This window comes from Procambarus clarkii, chromosome 12 (assembly GCF_040958095.1).
Source record: "Procambarus clarkii isolate CNS0578487 chromosome 12, FALCON_Pclarkii_2.0, whole genome shotgun sequence".
Classification (NCBI taxonomy): domain Eukaryota; kingdom Metazoa; phylum Arthropoda; class Malacostraca; order Decapoda; family Cambaridae; genus Procambarus; species Procambarus clarkii.
The window spans coordinates 14,282,734-14,299,032 of record NC_091161.1 but is presented as its reverse complement, the minus strand read 5'-3'; the positions used below and the strand labels follow the sequence as shown (position 1 = coordinate 14,299,032).

The following is a 16,299-nucleotide window of genomic DNA, read 5'->3' as shown; positions in this document are numbered from 1 at the left end:
TCTGATCATGTGTTTACATAGTTAAGGGAGTTCATTAGGTGGGTTTGAGGCTTTTTTTTTTTTTTTTTTAACCCAGCAGTGGTTTGTTTTGACTCGCTGATTTTTTGGTTACTTTCTCTGGTGAGGTGGTTAAATATCACCACTCCCTTCACCTCTGAGGTGGCCAGGTTCTGGCACTGGTCCCTGGTAGCCCTAAAGAACTCTATGAGTGATATGACCTGGAGGATTGGAGCCATCTTGGTGTATAGCTTCAAAAGCTATACACAACAAGAAAGCCAAGTTCACACAACAAAACTAGATAGGAAAACTGCGCGTGAAGAAAATACTACAGCATACTGGAATGATATACAAACAAATGCTCTCCCTCAAGAAAAATTCCAGGATGGCTGACTCTGAGCTCAGAACAGAAGTACTGGGAACCACTGTCAAAGGTGGCGACAGGAGCACTACTATGATGCATTACGCAACACATCAGAAACAGAACTAAATGGCGAGTTGGAAGAGAAACAACCTCCGAGCCACTTTATGACACTGATCGATACTAACGGGTCTGAGCTAGCTTTGAGTAAATTATATTGATTCATTTCAACTGTTTTTGGAGAGTTATTTGGTAGTTTTGAGGCTTTGGTTCTTGTGAACCCAGCAGCTGTCTGTAAAGCTTTGCCGATTTTCTGGATGTTTTCCCGATAGAATGACAGAATGCCCTTTGCTCTCTCTGCCTCTGCGAGGGAAACCAGGTTCTGGCTCTGGTCTCCTGTAGGCCAAACAGAACTGCTGCAACTGATGCGACATTGTAGCATGAAGCAATCTTAGCAAGACGGCTGCAGGGGTCCACCAAGGTGAGGGGGGTCCACCAAGGGAAGGGGGGTCCACCAAGGGAAGGGGGGTCCACCAAGGGAAGGGGGGTCCACCAAGGGAAGGGGGGTCCACCAAGGTAAGTGTGAAAGCAGAGTAAACTTCATGAGAAAAGCAAAATTTTAAAGCCATCAATATATATAATATAAATTTATTAGAATTAGTTTTTAATTTAAAAGGACAAAGAATGCAGAATAACAAAGGACAATTTCATTCAATATAAACAGGGAAACAAAACACAATCATTACTAAGAGACTACTACCGCACTTACACTCGTCAAAACATTAGTCACGACACCATCACACCAACACTGATCAAAGCATTAGTCATGACACCATCATACCAACACTGATCAAAATATTAGTTATGACACCACACTAACACTGGTCAAAGTATTAGTTACGAGACGACTAACAAGCACCAAACCTGGCACCAGACCTGTAGTCCTCTCACCAAGTACCTTCTGCACTCGACACCATCCATAAGGGAAGAATTGTATAAGTCATCACAAACTCATTTTATCGGCTATAAATGTCAAGCAAAATATAACTATTACAACAATAAAGTTGTTGGCAATGATTTATATACAATAATAAAGTTGTCGGCAATGATTTATATACAACAATAAAGTTGTCGGCAATGATTTATATACAACAATAAAGTTGTCGGCAATGATTTATATACAACAATAAAGTTGTCGGCAATGATTTATATACAATAATAAAGTTGTCGGCAATGATTTATATACAGTACAACGATAAAGTTGTCAGCAATGTATAGAATCATTTACTGTTCCATGTGCAGTATCATGCACAGTACAGCATTATGTACCAAGTGTCACGCACAGTACAGCATCATGTACCCAGTATCACGCAGAGTACATCATCACGTACCCGGTATCGTGCACAGTACAGCATCACATACCCAGTATCACACACAGTACAGCATCTTGTGCAGCATTATGTATCCAGTATCACGCACAATGCAGCATCATGTTCAGAATCATTGTGCAGCATGCATAGCATCATTAATACTATTCTATACACAATCATGTGCAATATCATTAACAGAGTCACACATACACACAAGCGCGCACACCATTATATACCATCCCGTTCTCTGGATTTGCCATACCATACAAAATACAGTTCTAACCTAACCAGGAATATATATAAACCCCCTAGCATCCCACCTAGCCTACCATGCTGATGCATAGAAAACGTGGATATTTGAGTGTCGCTACTTTTCATAGTACTGTACTGTACATTGTAAACTGGGGACTATAATGTACAGAATGAGATGTACTAGCTGAAAGGTTGTATAAACCACCATCATGCACAGCATAATCGGTATCGAGTAAAGCACCATTAACAGTATTATGTACAGCTTTGTGTCCACAATTATGTAAATCGTTATGCAGAGAAGAGTGGGTATTGTTTGTCATACTGACCCATGGTATATCAAATGCCACGGGCAAGTGACAACCAAACAGGCAGAGAATTGCAGAAAACGGTTACAGTATTGTCATGAGCTTTGAGCCTAACTGGACGACATGTTACCGAGAATGGAGATAATTTTGTAATTAATATTTTGGGTAAGTAATATCACAGATATCCAAATGATGTATTGTGATTTTGGAGTAATATATATAGGGGTTTAATTAGCATTTATTATAGTACTATACGCAAGTGAATATTATTGGCTATGCATGATAAAGAGTGCAGTAAACCAAGATATTACAAAATTTCAGTGGTACAGTTCATCAACCAAGATAGTTGGATTAGTAATGCACCCATTATTTTCCATAGATATTTGTATTTTTAATAATTTATACTCGATTTGACTGGGTTTTTGATAACTTAATGCATAACAATTAATGTACAGGGTATCCCCCAACTACAAGCAAGTTACCGTCTGAAAAGATTTTCATGACATATTTGTTTGGAACGTGCAGCGAGATTTCTCACAGGGGCATACCCCACACCCAGGCACCGAGGCCGCTCGGCAGAGAGAGGTGCCACACACAGTTACAACCACCAGGCTAAGACTGGCATCAATTAAATAAACACTCGAGCCGCAGCATGCCCCAGCTACACCAACGAACATCACGAATCAAGGGCCCAAACAGAGAGGTCAAAGACTAATGAACAGCCATAGGCGAGGCTTTCCACAACAGCGGCCTGGCCTCCCGGGAGCCATCATGACTTGTATTGTACAGCATCATGTATATTGTGATGTACAGCATCACTTATTGAGGCCACTATAGGCCATTACTGAGGCCGTATTGAGGTCACTATTGTGGCACTATTGAGTGTTCGTGGCCCTCAGGTAAATTCAGGCACAGCATCACGTATATTGTAACTAAAAGCCTATGAATACTTCCAATAATACAACCTGTACAGATCAAATTAAATAAGGAGCAAATAATAATGTTTCTGAATATCTTCAAGTCAGCCTGCACAAGTTGCTTATGATTATGGCTGCTTATTATTATTATGAGAAAGATTATTTCAGCTGTATATGTGTGTGAGGGCATAACCTATCATCTTATTCTTCAGTCACCTAATACACACACATGTCCAATAATTTAACTTGAATTATATCAAGATCTATACTGCAATATGTTTGATAACACCTTAACAGGCAAAACAACACACACAATATAATCGTCTGTCGACTTGGAATTACTCTACACGAAAATTATTTCACAAAGAAAACTTCAAAAGAACAAGAAAATATGTACGCTAATTTAAATATTTATATACAGTACAGTACATGCAATTAAGGTATATATTAAGCATATTTAAGCTATTCAGAGGTGAGGGAAGGGAGGGAATTATCAGGGAAAGTGCCAAGCTATTAGACTATATAGCACTTGGAAGGTGTCAGGACAAAGATTTGGAATGGGACAAGGGGACGGAATGGTGCCCAACCACTTGGACAGTCGGGGATTGAACGCCGACCTGCATGAAGCGAGACCGTCGTTCTACCGTCCAGTCCAAGTGGCTGGAGTCCAATATTCAGAAGTGAATTGCAAGCTATTTAACCAAGTCAACCCACCATCAGCAGTGTGAGGCAGCAGTGTCTGGATGATCTGGGCCTGGCCTGTGTGGTTGCGGTAGAGGAAGCACTGGAAGCAGTACAAGACGGCACACCTCAGTATGAAGGGCTGCTTGTCGTTTACCATCGACATCAATAACACCACGATGGCAGGTCTGCAAAACATGACATTTATAAAAGCTATTGCTCTGCGTCTCTTCACTTTCCAGTGTGTGGGGTTTGATCAACATATCTTCAGCCACGTTATAGTGACCAATCGTCTCTACTATTGTTCTTATAATGTGATCTCGTGTTTAACAGTAGGATTCTCCTGATCAATAATCAAGAAACACCATTTAAAAACAAATCAACATTTTGTACTATTAATTTTAGAGGGCCAGAGAAAGATTGTAACTAAACCTAACTTTTCCTATGCATATTTTTTTTTTTTTTTTTTTTTTTTTTTTTTTTTTTTGAGATATATACAAGAGTTGTTACATTCTTGTAGAGCCACTAGTACGCGTAGCGTTTCGGGCAAGTCCTTAATCCTATGGTCCCTGGAATACGATCCCCTGCCGCGAAGAATCGTTTTTTCATCCAAGTACACATTTTACTGTTGCGTTAAACAGAGGCTACAGTTAAGGAATTGCGCCCAGTAAATCCTCCCCGGCCAGGATACGAACCCATGACATAGCGCTCGCGGAACGCCAGGCGAGTGTCTTACCACTACACCACGGAGACTGCTATTATAGTATAGGATATTATAGTACATATATGTAATAAATTAGGCCTAAGACTGTAGTGCATACCGCCCACTATTTTTTACTAGGAAGTTACATAATATTAATGGTAGCAATCGACCTGATAATGGTCCAGGAAGGACTGAAATGTCGTCATCTTTTCATCTTCTAGTGTGTGGGGGTTAGGTCAACATGATATTAATGTTTAGATAGGTTTATTGTTTAGTGGAACAACTCTGACTTTATGATATCACCGGAAAGCACACATTTTTCCTGTACTGTATAACCTAACGTTTTATCTTTACACATGTTGAGATTCTCCTGGAATGCGTCCCTTATCTATAGGGAGGACATATTGAACATTTTATGCTAGGGCATTCGACTGATATTTAGTGGGAAATATTTACTAGGGCGAACAAATCCACAAGGGCCGTGACGAGGATTCGAACCTGCGTCCGGGAGCATCCCAGACACTGCCTTAATCGACTCTTGGACGCTGGTTCGAATCCTCTTCACGGCCCTTGTGGATTTGTTCATTTGATGCATCGCGTTATTGTGATCTGTGTGTGTGATTTACTAGGGCATTCGACTGATATTTACCGGGAAGGGTCTACCGGGAAGGAAGACATAATTTGTAGACTAAGCTTCTAACATGAATTATGAATGAACAGGACTTAATTAACATTTATATATACAGTACTGTATAAAATAACTTATGAATAAATACTACTCTATTATAATTACATGATAATTATAGGAACCAGTACCTGGGTGGAGAAGACGGTGCCAGCATACTCGCAAAAAATTCTTGATTAGCTTGACTTCCACGAATCATGTCCGAGACGGTGGTAATGGTATCGGTGAGAATGTCAACAGGCACACCTAGGGCCATCAGCAGACCTGTGAGCGCCTGCAGTAGTCCACATTGATTCATTACCTTCTGGCAAGATGTCACTACTTGTGCTGCATTCTGAGGGGCCACTAGTGTTTGAACAAGCTGTTGGAAAACAACATACCACTATCTTTGTATACAATCAAATTTAACATTTTGGAATCTGAGGAGAGATTAAATCCTAGTTTACAAAGCTACCGTAGAACTCGTCTTACTGGAAACAGCTCCTAAGATTTTTCTTATTTTGCAAACAATATGCTTATGTGTACATCCAAGACTCCTTGCTGTGATTCATCATTTAGTTAAGATTATTGCACAAGTACCTATAGGATGCAAAACCAGATGCTTGTACATGATCATGTCCTATGATACAGTGGATTGTACCTTAGGAAGGTCACAGGAGTAAATGACTCCTGAATCTTGTTAGTATTTTTAGAGCTATTCCTCACCCCAAACTCATCCTAAGTCATATCCTACTGGGTTTTTTTGGAACATGATTTGCCATTTAGTATACAACCAGGTCCCAAATTACTTCTGGGTGAACAGTAACGGAACTATGCCTAATCGTTATTCTCTGCCCATGGCTTGAACCCGAATCAATATCCCTCACAAGGATTGTGGGTTAAGGGTGCTGTTCCAATGGTACCTGTGATTGAACCAAAATGAAAAAAGAAAGAAAAAGAAAAAGACACCACAAACCTGTAACATGTAGTGAATGTTAGTGACCTTCTGTGCCGACCAACCATCTCTCGAATCCAAAGGCAGTGAAAAGAATGATGCAAGTCGCTGAATATAGCTTCCTGAAAAGTGTACACTTTATTTTAAACTTGAATTGAGTACGTTCTATAATACAGAAATCATCAGTGTTTCTTAGACAGAAGAGAGCCATAGTCTTCATTTGATTAGCATTGGAAACATGATTTTTAATGCAGAATGTTTTGTGATTAGTGCCAATAATCAAATGACTGCCCTTTGTTTCATAACTCACCTTCCTTAAAAAACGTCTGATTTGAAGGGTTGTTACGCAGAAGATTGAGCATTAGAATGAGACAGTCTTCCACGACAACGCCGCCATCAGCAAATCCTTCTCCTTGAATTATCTCAAACATATGATCATAGCCATTTTCAAAAGCTACAATCTTTTGAAGGTTGGTATTGCTTTTTGTAAGTTGTGTCAAAAGCAATAAAGTCTGAAAACAGTAATTTTAACCGCATGTACACAGGAATCACTATATCCAAGAGTACCAGTTTTAATACTCCAGTAAGAACTATATGAAGAAAACTGTTATATATATCAAATCTTTAAACATACTGTAAACAAAAAATATGCCTAAACAATATATTTTCAATGAGATATACGTACATCATTCCTGATGACTTCCCGGCTGTCTGAGAGCAAATCCATAAGCTTGGAGACTCCACTTGGAATAACAAGGATCACCTCTTGTAGATCTCTTGGTCTGTACAGGAATACACCACCACAAACATTTATTGCATTTCTACCTACAGTATTTGTAAAAGTCTGGTAATGAATGTAATGAACTAGAGGAGTCCCAGTGACTCCCTGAAGTGATCTGGCCGAGATTGCTTCATACTAAAAGGTCACGTAAGTCACAGAAGTTTTGTTTGGCCTACTGGGGATCACAACCAGACCCGGGTCAATAGAACACAACCATAGTGGCACAAGGAGCGAGTGACAATTCACCGCCCTATCAGGAAAAAGCCTCCACAAAGTCGGCAAAATTTTACAGACAACTGGAGGGGTCACAGAAAACGAAGCCTCAAAACTGTCAAACATCTCCACTAACGATTCACATAGAACAAAAGATTCACTCAAACTAGCTTGAAACTCATTAGTACCAATTACCACCACCAAGTGGCCTGACCCCGGCCGGCTCCCTTAGTCCTGGAGCTGATGAACCACCACAATGACAAACTAACGAACCAGGAGGGTTGGGGGGGCGGGGGATATCAGAGCCACTGGGGCTTCTCCAGAAAGAAGCATTTCATTACATTTAATACTAGATTTGTATTGGAAGCTCCTGTTAACTCCCTAAAGCTAACTAACCACAGAGAACAAAAATGAGACTTACCATGGAGAAAGAGAGGGAAAAGGCACAAGCATGAAGACAAAACCCAAGCCAGCAAATATAGGCCAAAACAACAAACAAAAATAAACAAATAAAGCATTCTGGCAAAAATAAAATAACATCCTTAATAATACAAGAAGAAGCCTCAAGCCCATGCCTACGGGAAACTGGAGCAACCTGACAGGCCACCAGTGGTGAGGGAATACCATAAAAGAAAACAGGGAAGACGTATATTGTGCCCCCACCAAACAAGCAACCACCCGCCAAACACACACCGAAACTACGACGTTGGTACAACGTTCGAACAAGTTTTAACACCTCGTAACCTGTTATAACAACCAATATAGCAAGTTGTAACAACGTTCTAATACGTCATAAACACGTTAAGCCAAGATGTAACAACTTTATTACAAGTTGTAACAAGCGGAAAATAGAGACAGTTTCGGTTGGTGTTTCCAGGGCAGGTCCCAGAGAACCCAAGCTAAACCCTTAAGGAAAAAAGAGGGCATGTTAGTTAGGCAGCACAAGCAGGGACCAAACAACACAGTCAAGACAGAAACGAGATTCAATTCCTGGGAGATTCAATTCCAACGCTGAACCGGTCAAAATCGCATCCAGATATTTGAAAACTTCACCATCTGGACAGGAATCCAGATAACTGGAGGGTTGGTCAGAGAACCAAGAACAGCATCGGGCTATACCGCATTAATCCCCATACAGCAGTGGCTTGAGGGGGCAGGGTATGGGAGGTGTTGGAGCGAGTGGTGTTGGGTATAGGGTGTCAGGGGAATAGTCAGGACCATTATGGACCATCTGGGGGATGAGAGGCATGTGGAGGCATATGATTACCGTATAACCAAAAATTATATTAAAACAATTCATTTATAATAAAAAACATACAAATATTAATACTGTATCATAGCAACAGAAAATATCTTAAAGACTGTGTATACAAGCTGGAGTGTGTAGTTCCCTGATAAAATTAGAGGTTTATTTTTCCTCTGCTGGTCATGCACCCCAACTGGACCTGTCCAGGCTCGGTCAACGTAAATAAGCCATGTGCTCTCCCCCCCCCCCCCCCACCCTCGCATTATACCAGAGTGCCATGCCATGACTGAAAAACTTTTTGTTTTTTGTTTTTGTAGAAACGTTGATAATTTTTTGCCGACTTGGTTTGGTATCGGCAACAATTATCCCGGTGGTATTAAGAGAAAGAAAGCTATGCTAAAAATTAAAGACAAGTTATGTGTGATTGAACTTTGTGAAAATAGCTGGTCAATTGTAAGTGTTGGCAAAGATTTTGGTATAGGCATGAGTATTGTCTCATACCAAATTTTGGTATAGGCATGAGTATTGTCTCTGATATAGGAAAACAAAGATAACTACATGAAACACACAGCTACTAGTGAGTGAGGGAGCTTGTGCTAGAAGGGGGTGTAATAGAAAGAAGCCTGCACAAAAATGCATAGTTGGATGAGGCTGTGTATAAGTGGTTTGCACAACACTGCACAGTTTGTGTGACAATTCGTGGTGCAGAAATAAGAAATGCTACGAGCAGGTTTGCAGCCAGCCTTGGAATGATGCATTTCAAGGCAAAGTAAAGATTAGATTTCCAGCTTCAAAGCGAGGAACAATATTGTGAAGAGGAAAAGTAAAGCCTCACCAGAAAGCAAAGAGCCTTTAATCAGTGATGCTTCAGCAGCTAGCAGTCAGAACTGACCATTCCAGGCTCATGTAGTGTACAGTAATTTTAGTGCTGTATGTTACCTTGAGGTGCTTCTTAGGTTAGGTTACGTAAACCCAACCATATGCACACTGTACAGACCTTTTCCGCCAAACATCTTGCAGGTCATAGCAACAAGATTGCCTAGTTCCTCAAAAGAGTGCGGAGGATGCGGAACATTTTCAAAATGTGTAAACTACGAACTACACCAACAGTATTTATGAGCCCGAGTCCTCAACTTGGAAGGTGTTGCATACATAGTCTACTGAGAAGGAGCCAAGAAAGTCCCCACACAAACACCACAAATGTCACCCACCCAGGGGGGAAATATAACTGAAAATGTAACAGGATGAATGCAGGAGACAACAGGAGTGACCATTTGTATAGTAATATGTTCTCCATTCACCAATCTTGCATGCTGCACCATACAGCAAGCTGTGGATTCTCCGGACGCAGAATAATACTGCACAACGCAAACTGGCGCATGACTAATAACAGGTCACCAGGGGCCCTGCCTTTGCCAGAATATAGGAGCAAATCTTAGCTGCACAGGCAAGATATCATCATTCCCCAACCTCATGATGTGATACTCTTGGCAATGAAAGGCAAGTGAAACCTTAAGGCCTAGTCAGGATAGGACCTGGTGGGAAATCATGCACTACTATGAAAGATGAATGAAAGACACCCAGTATGAAGCACTAATCATCTACCTCATATATCAAGCTGCCTGTGGAATAATGGTATACACTCCAAGCAATTCTGTGTAAGCATGACCCCATTCCAAAAAACTTCAATGTATTTAACAGCCACAAATTTAATATGGTTCTCCAATATGAATGACTGGCAGGAAAATGTGACACAGTATGGTGGTATATATATACGTTGTGGCTCAGGCACTGCCACCATACAGTTGAACCATGACAAAGCCTAACGGTAGTCAAGATGCTCCACGGTGGTCACAGGGCTGACAAGTAGGGACCGCAAAGGTTTTAAGCGAGTATGATGTCGAGTCTTGTAGCTCACTTTAGCTGGCTGATCTCTTCCGGTGCTCCCTAATACCAGTACTGACAAGTAGGGACTGCAAAGGTTTTAAGCGAGTATGATGTCGAGTCTTGTAGCTCACTTTAGCTGGCTGATCTCTTCCGGTGCTCCCTAATATCAGTACAGTATGTCCCTATGTCAATAGTTAAAGTGTTTCCAGTAGTGCCACTAATTAGAATATTACCCTACTTGACTTCAATATTTACTGCCATATTGCAGCAGAATGTTGTATTCACCTTAGAAGTCAACAAAGTGGGAAAGCTTAAAATACAATAAAACTACCAACAATATACAGCAAATACTATACTGTATTTTACAATTCTCTCTCTCTCATTACTGCAGCATTTTTATCAACTGATAAGAAACACCTTATAACTAATTACTGTACAACCAAACTGAACTGCAAGACAAAACTAATAAAGAAATTAAAACAATACAGTTTACTAACCGATTTTTAAGTAAATTTATGAGTAGTTTTACTGCAGGATAGCGCACTTTGAAATCAAACTCATCCAATAGGTTGACCAAGAGCTCTATGTTCTCCTGCCGCTTGGTGAATATCTCGGTGAACTGCTCTCCTACTGCAGAGGCGTGACCAGTTAGAGTTGCACCTTCATCTTCTGTGTGGAAAAGATTACATTATAATCTCGTGAAACAAATTTATTACAGCCGAGAGCCTTATTTTCCTTCGGAAAGACATAATTATTAAGTTATGAAAAGTCAAAAGTAAAGCAGCAGTATTAAATGTACTTTCCTTGTCTCACTGTTATTTGAAAAGTCAAATGTGCACTCATCATGCAACAGGACCTCATGCTCGCCTAGAAAAAAAATTCCTTTTCGGAATTTTGTCACCAGAATTCTGATAATAACAGCAGTATTTTGGCTAATGTTAGCAGTGTGCATAGCGATATCAGGTGCCATTTTCCTTCAACAGGTGTTGGGGGGTAGGCTGTGCTTGGACAACTGGTTCCAGGATTTTCACACCCACCTGAACTGTTTAATGTTTGTAATGGTGCATAAACATAAAGATAGTTACATGTAATGCATGTATACAGTGTGATATCAACAAAACTAGTATGATTTATTATTTAACCCATATTAGTAATGTGAATATGCTGTATTTATGAATACCGATGTTCTACAAGTTTCGTGATACAAACCCAGTGTTGAATGTAATGAAATGCCTGTTTCTGGTAGAACCCTGGTGGCTTCCTGTAACTATCGTGCTGAGATTGCCCCATACTACAGGTCACATCGGTTGTGGAAGTTCTGCCTACTGGACACCAGAGCCAGAGCCTGCCTCCCCCACCCCCTCCTTCCAGATAAATGAGAGTAGTCAAGATATATACCTTGTATAACTTTTAATGCAAGATATGAAAAAAACCCAGCGTTGAATGTAATGAAATGCCATTTTCTGGATAATCCCCCATAGGGTCCCTGAGGCTATCCAAACTGACATGTGACATCGACCAGGGAGAGCACCCAGAAAGGTAGGCAAAACAATACAATCCCTCTACTGGTGAAAATTGTAACTTTTGTCCAAACAAAGACAAAGAACTCCCCTCAAAAGAAAACAAACAAACAAACAGCTAGCATCAACATCCAACTAGTGCGCCCGCTCGTTAGTGCTCCTCCCCCCTTCCCCATGAGGGGAAGGGGGGAGCAAAGTTTTGCCTACCTTTCTGGGTGATTTCCCTGGTCGATGACACAAATGACATACAGTACTGTATTCTAAATGTAGAGTGAGTGCTAATACAGCCATAGTTCCCTGCGCCTCTCTGTGTGGACCAGGTTCCGACTCTGGTCTCCAGTAGGCACAGAACTCCCGGGACTGATGACACCAAACTAATTTGGCATATGTCAGTTTGGATAGCTTCAAGGAGCCGACGGGACTCCCCACAGAAAATCATCTTAAAACCAATTCATTAATATGATGGAAAGGTAAAACCAATATAAATAATACAAAAAGCCAAGCTGGTTCATAACATAACTTCCTACCTATTTCTTCTGGATACTCTTCTGGAGATGTGATATTAACCAGAGTCTCTAATGAGTAATTAACAATTTCATGGTCACTTCTGTCAGCCTCCAGAACCTGAAATGGAGCAATAATAATACTGTACACAAAGAAAAACATGCACGATATATAATCTTAAACTAAATAAAGAATACAGATGACAAGTCATCAAAAAGGCACTGAAATAGTTTTTAATCCCTCAGAGTGTAGTTATATTATTAAGTATTGATTAAATTATATGTTGATTATAGCATTGCAATCATCATCAAATGACAATTTGTTTTGATTCAAAATACTGATGACCACCTGAAGGTTGAGAATAACAGTCAGTATGAACTTGGCCCAGTTCACCCGAGGCTGGTAGAAGTGAATAACTTGATCAAGTAGCAGTGCTTGCTTGCCTATGGCTGCTAGCATAGTCAGGATGTTGGAGAAGTTGGTATATGTGGACAATGCAAATGTTTTGTTGGTGCTATCACCTGGTGGTGGGTTTGGTTAACTGGGCATGTGATTGGCTGATGGATCAGTAGGCAGTCCGTCTGTCTAAGGTTTCCCAGCATCAAGAAAATAGTCAAATTAAAGTGTCCTCTCCTAACCTACCAGAGAACCCAGGACAGTACGTCACTTTCGCGAGATGCTTCTATTTCCAAATACGACAATTTTTGGCCTCACGTAACACACATGATTGAAATACGATGTTCTTTGTAAGAGGACAGGTTGCAGTAGTAATTGTCCATTGGTTGATGTGGTCTATGCAATTGATGGAGTTTGAAATTAGTGCTTGCAAACTCAACTCACAAGTACCTGTACCTTAAAATAATGGTGCAAGGACAACCATAATCCCTATGGCATTTATGCCATATAAATTCTGTCTGTCTAATGATCCCGTAAAAATGCAGATCATACGATATACCTTCGGAAATAGTGGCATGCAAACTCAAAAAATAGACGCCTATTGATTTTTCTTACTTTAGGCCAAGCTGGCATTACAAAATTAAGCAAGCAATTGGTTAACATTTGCATAATCTTGTCTTGGCCAAGTTCACAACCTAGAAAAGGAATTCACGTACTAAGCACTAGTCGTGAAATTTACATGAAAGATTACAATAAAACCAATTAGTTTATTACATTTGAAAACAAATAAGGAAAAAATTTTAGTTAGAAAATTATGGATAATATATATATATAGGTAAATACACACACATACTAACTTGTATAAGTGTATCCATCCCATAAGCACCAACCAAAACTCTATATTTCCGAGACATGGCCTTAAGTGCGCGGCAGCCATCACGACGATCTTCTAGAAGAGTAGACGACTGGACCCTGTCTATTAACCGTTCTACCTGAAAATAAATTACAATTCCGTACATATATAGATCTATAACGCTATTATCACAAAATAATCACAGTTACTTATTTTATTCAACATTATTAAGCAGTGCGAGTGAGCTCTTGCTGCATGTGCCTGCCTTTTTTCCCTCTGGCAGCACTGAGGTTCTCTTACCCAGGAGGGATACAGACAATTTTTTTCAAAATGAAGTCCTGAGGAACAGAATGCAAGTCCCATGTACCCGCAGGCGTTCTGAATCTTACGAAATACTAACAAACATGATATGTTGGTGTGCGCACTCCCTTTTCTCATGATATCATGGTGGGCACACTACAGTGGTTAAGGGCCCTAGAAATATATTGCTTACAGTAACACCTTAACACATTAAGTAAGTACTGCAATTATTTAAAGAAGGCACTAAACTAGGGAGACTATTTATATACTGTACATTTATAAGCCGTTCAGGCTTGTCTGCATATACATTTATTTATTTATTTATTTATTTATTTATATACAAGAAGGTACAGTGGGTTTATGAGAGTACATAGCATTGATTTTTTACATCCTTGCATCCTTGTAAAGCCACAAGCATGCATAGCATTATGAGAAGAGCACATATAGCAAATACATTAAATGTGTACTCAATAGCATTACGTATACACTCACTCACACTCTCAACATGAGCATACAACACTCATACACCAACCCATAATCTCTGTTATATTATTATTAACGTATTGAACATGTTTATACCACTAGAACTATGTACAAATTGGGTTAAATGCACACTTGTCTGGAGACCAGCATCAGGAACTTCAAATATTTGGCTCACAATGACACTTCGGATGTTGTCAGCTTTCTGCTAATATTTCCTGCCCGAAACGCTTTGCGTAATAGTGACTTTAGGCATTGTATGTACTAGCTCTATCTATAAATCTATCAATTTTTGTAAAACCTATTGTAAGTATGTACTTTACCTGAATAAACATTTATTTATTTATTATTATTTATTTATTTAATATCTTCGTATTAACTGCACATACAGCGTCCATTCCAGAGTCATTATATAGAATGTCCCCTTTCTCTGTTCATAACTTTTTAAAATAAAACTATATGCATGGTGCGTGCAATAACTTTCTTGTGGTCAGAGACCAACGACATCACAATAATAATAATGTTTATTCAGGTAAAAGTTTATTCGCAGAAAATGAGTTACAAACAAAATGTTGGATTTCTAGATAAAGCTAGTGTATATACTCTGCCTAAAGCCACTAAGTATATACTCAGCAGCCAGCAGTCCCCGTGGTGCAGTGGTAAGACACTTGCCCAGCGTTTCGTGAGCACTTTGGCCTGGGTTCGTATCCTGGCCGGGGAGGATTGACCGGGCGCCAATCCTTAACTGCACCCTCTGTTCACCCAATGGTAAAATGTGTACCTAGTTGTTAAACGATTTGGCGGGTCGTATTCCGTGGAATATTAGAATTAAGGACTTATCCGAAACGCTATACATGCTAGTGGCTGTACTAGAATGTAAGAACTCTTGTATATATAATTAAAAAAATAATACGTACAACACTTCGGACAAACGAGAACAAAATAAAGGAATATTGAGACGATAAATAATTTAATGTAGCCCAAGGTGTGTGCCATTTTACTTATACATTTATACGCACACAAGAAGGTACATAGTGGCTGAGAAAGTACACATACAGTACATATGTGACTGTGTAAGTCTTACAAAGCCATTAACATACAGAATTTCTCACAGCTAAACAATAAAAATGAACAAAAATATGTAACAATATCCTAGCCAGCTTGTACACCAGTAGCCCCCCGCCCCCCTAATGATACATGAGACACATAAAAGTATCTTACTGTATCAGCGCCAGTAGGCTGGTGTCCCGGGGGCGGCGCCCCCAGCACGCTCTGGGTGACAGACCTCAAGTAATCCATGTCCTGGCCGCCACCTCACACACACACACACTCTCACCACTCCTCACAACCCCTACTGCTGCCTCACAGGCGGGTTATGGGGCTAAATATGAGGGAGTTGTGACGGAGCAGCTGTGAAGGAGCCGCTGACGGGGTATAGTGTCCACGTAGGTGCAGACGACCCGCTCCTCTCACTCTCCACTACTCATAATATCACCAATAACAATATTTTACGCTTACAAGTGGGGGTATATATGATACATGAACATTGCAGGACACGTAGGTGAGATTGCATTATGCCTGGTGCCACTTTTTTTGTTTTTTAACTCAGACGTGGCCACTCAAAAGGATAACATCAGCGGCGTATGCAAGGCTGACGAGCATAAGAACTTCCTTCAGAAGCTGCACCGTGGGTGATTACACCCTTTCCATATTTTGCCCAACCCCCCCTGCAGTTTTCAAAATATCTGAAATGTCCGAAATTTGACTCCTGAGCGTGATTTTTGAGCCGAATTCTGACTCTCTGCATCTATTTTCATTTTCAAATTACGACCTTTTATACCGAAAATATGCTAATTACTGAAAACTGCGATGGGTCATATTTTGCCCAACCCCCCCTGCAGTTTTCAAAATATC

The 16,299-nt window shown here is 40.2% G+C and overlaps 1 protein-coding gene across 6 annotated transcripts in view; it reads right to left on the bottom strand.

Annotated features, from left to right (window-relative positions):
* Positions 1-15,875, bottom strand: part of p115 (General vesicular transport factor p115) — a 45,415-nt gene extending 29,540 nt beyond the window's left edge. For all 6 annotated transcript variants that reach the window (XM_045766236.2, XM_045766237.2, XM_045766238.2 and 3 more), the window contains exons 1-9: positions 15,607-15,875; positions 13,610-13,744; positions 12,380-12,476; positions 10,830-11,001; positions 6,891-6,987; positions 6,516-6,717; positions 6,227-6,327; positions 5,403-5,632; positions 3,917-4,071 (exon numbers count right to left, since the gene is read on the bottom strand). In XM_045766236.2, the coding sequence (XP_045622192.2) occupies positions 3,917-4,071; positions 5,403-5,632; positions 6,227-6,327; positions 6,516-6,717; positions 6,891-6,987; positions 10,830-11,001; positions 12,380-12,476; positions 13,610-13,744; positions 15,607-15,684 (1,267 nt within the window). In that variant the 5' untranslated portion in view covers positions 15,685-15,875. The remainder of the gene's footprint in view (positions 1-3,916; positions 4,072-5,402; positions 5,633-6,226; positions 6,328-6,515; positions 6,718-6,890; positions 6,988-10,829; positions 11,002-12,379; positions 12,477-13,609; positions 13,745-15,606) is intronic.
* Positions 15,876-16,299: the final 424 nt, after the last annotated feature.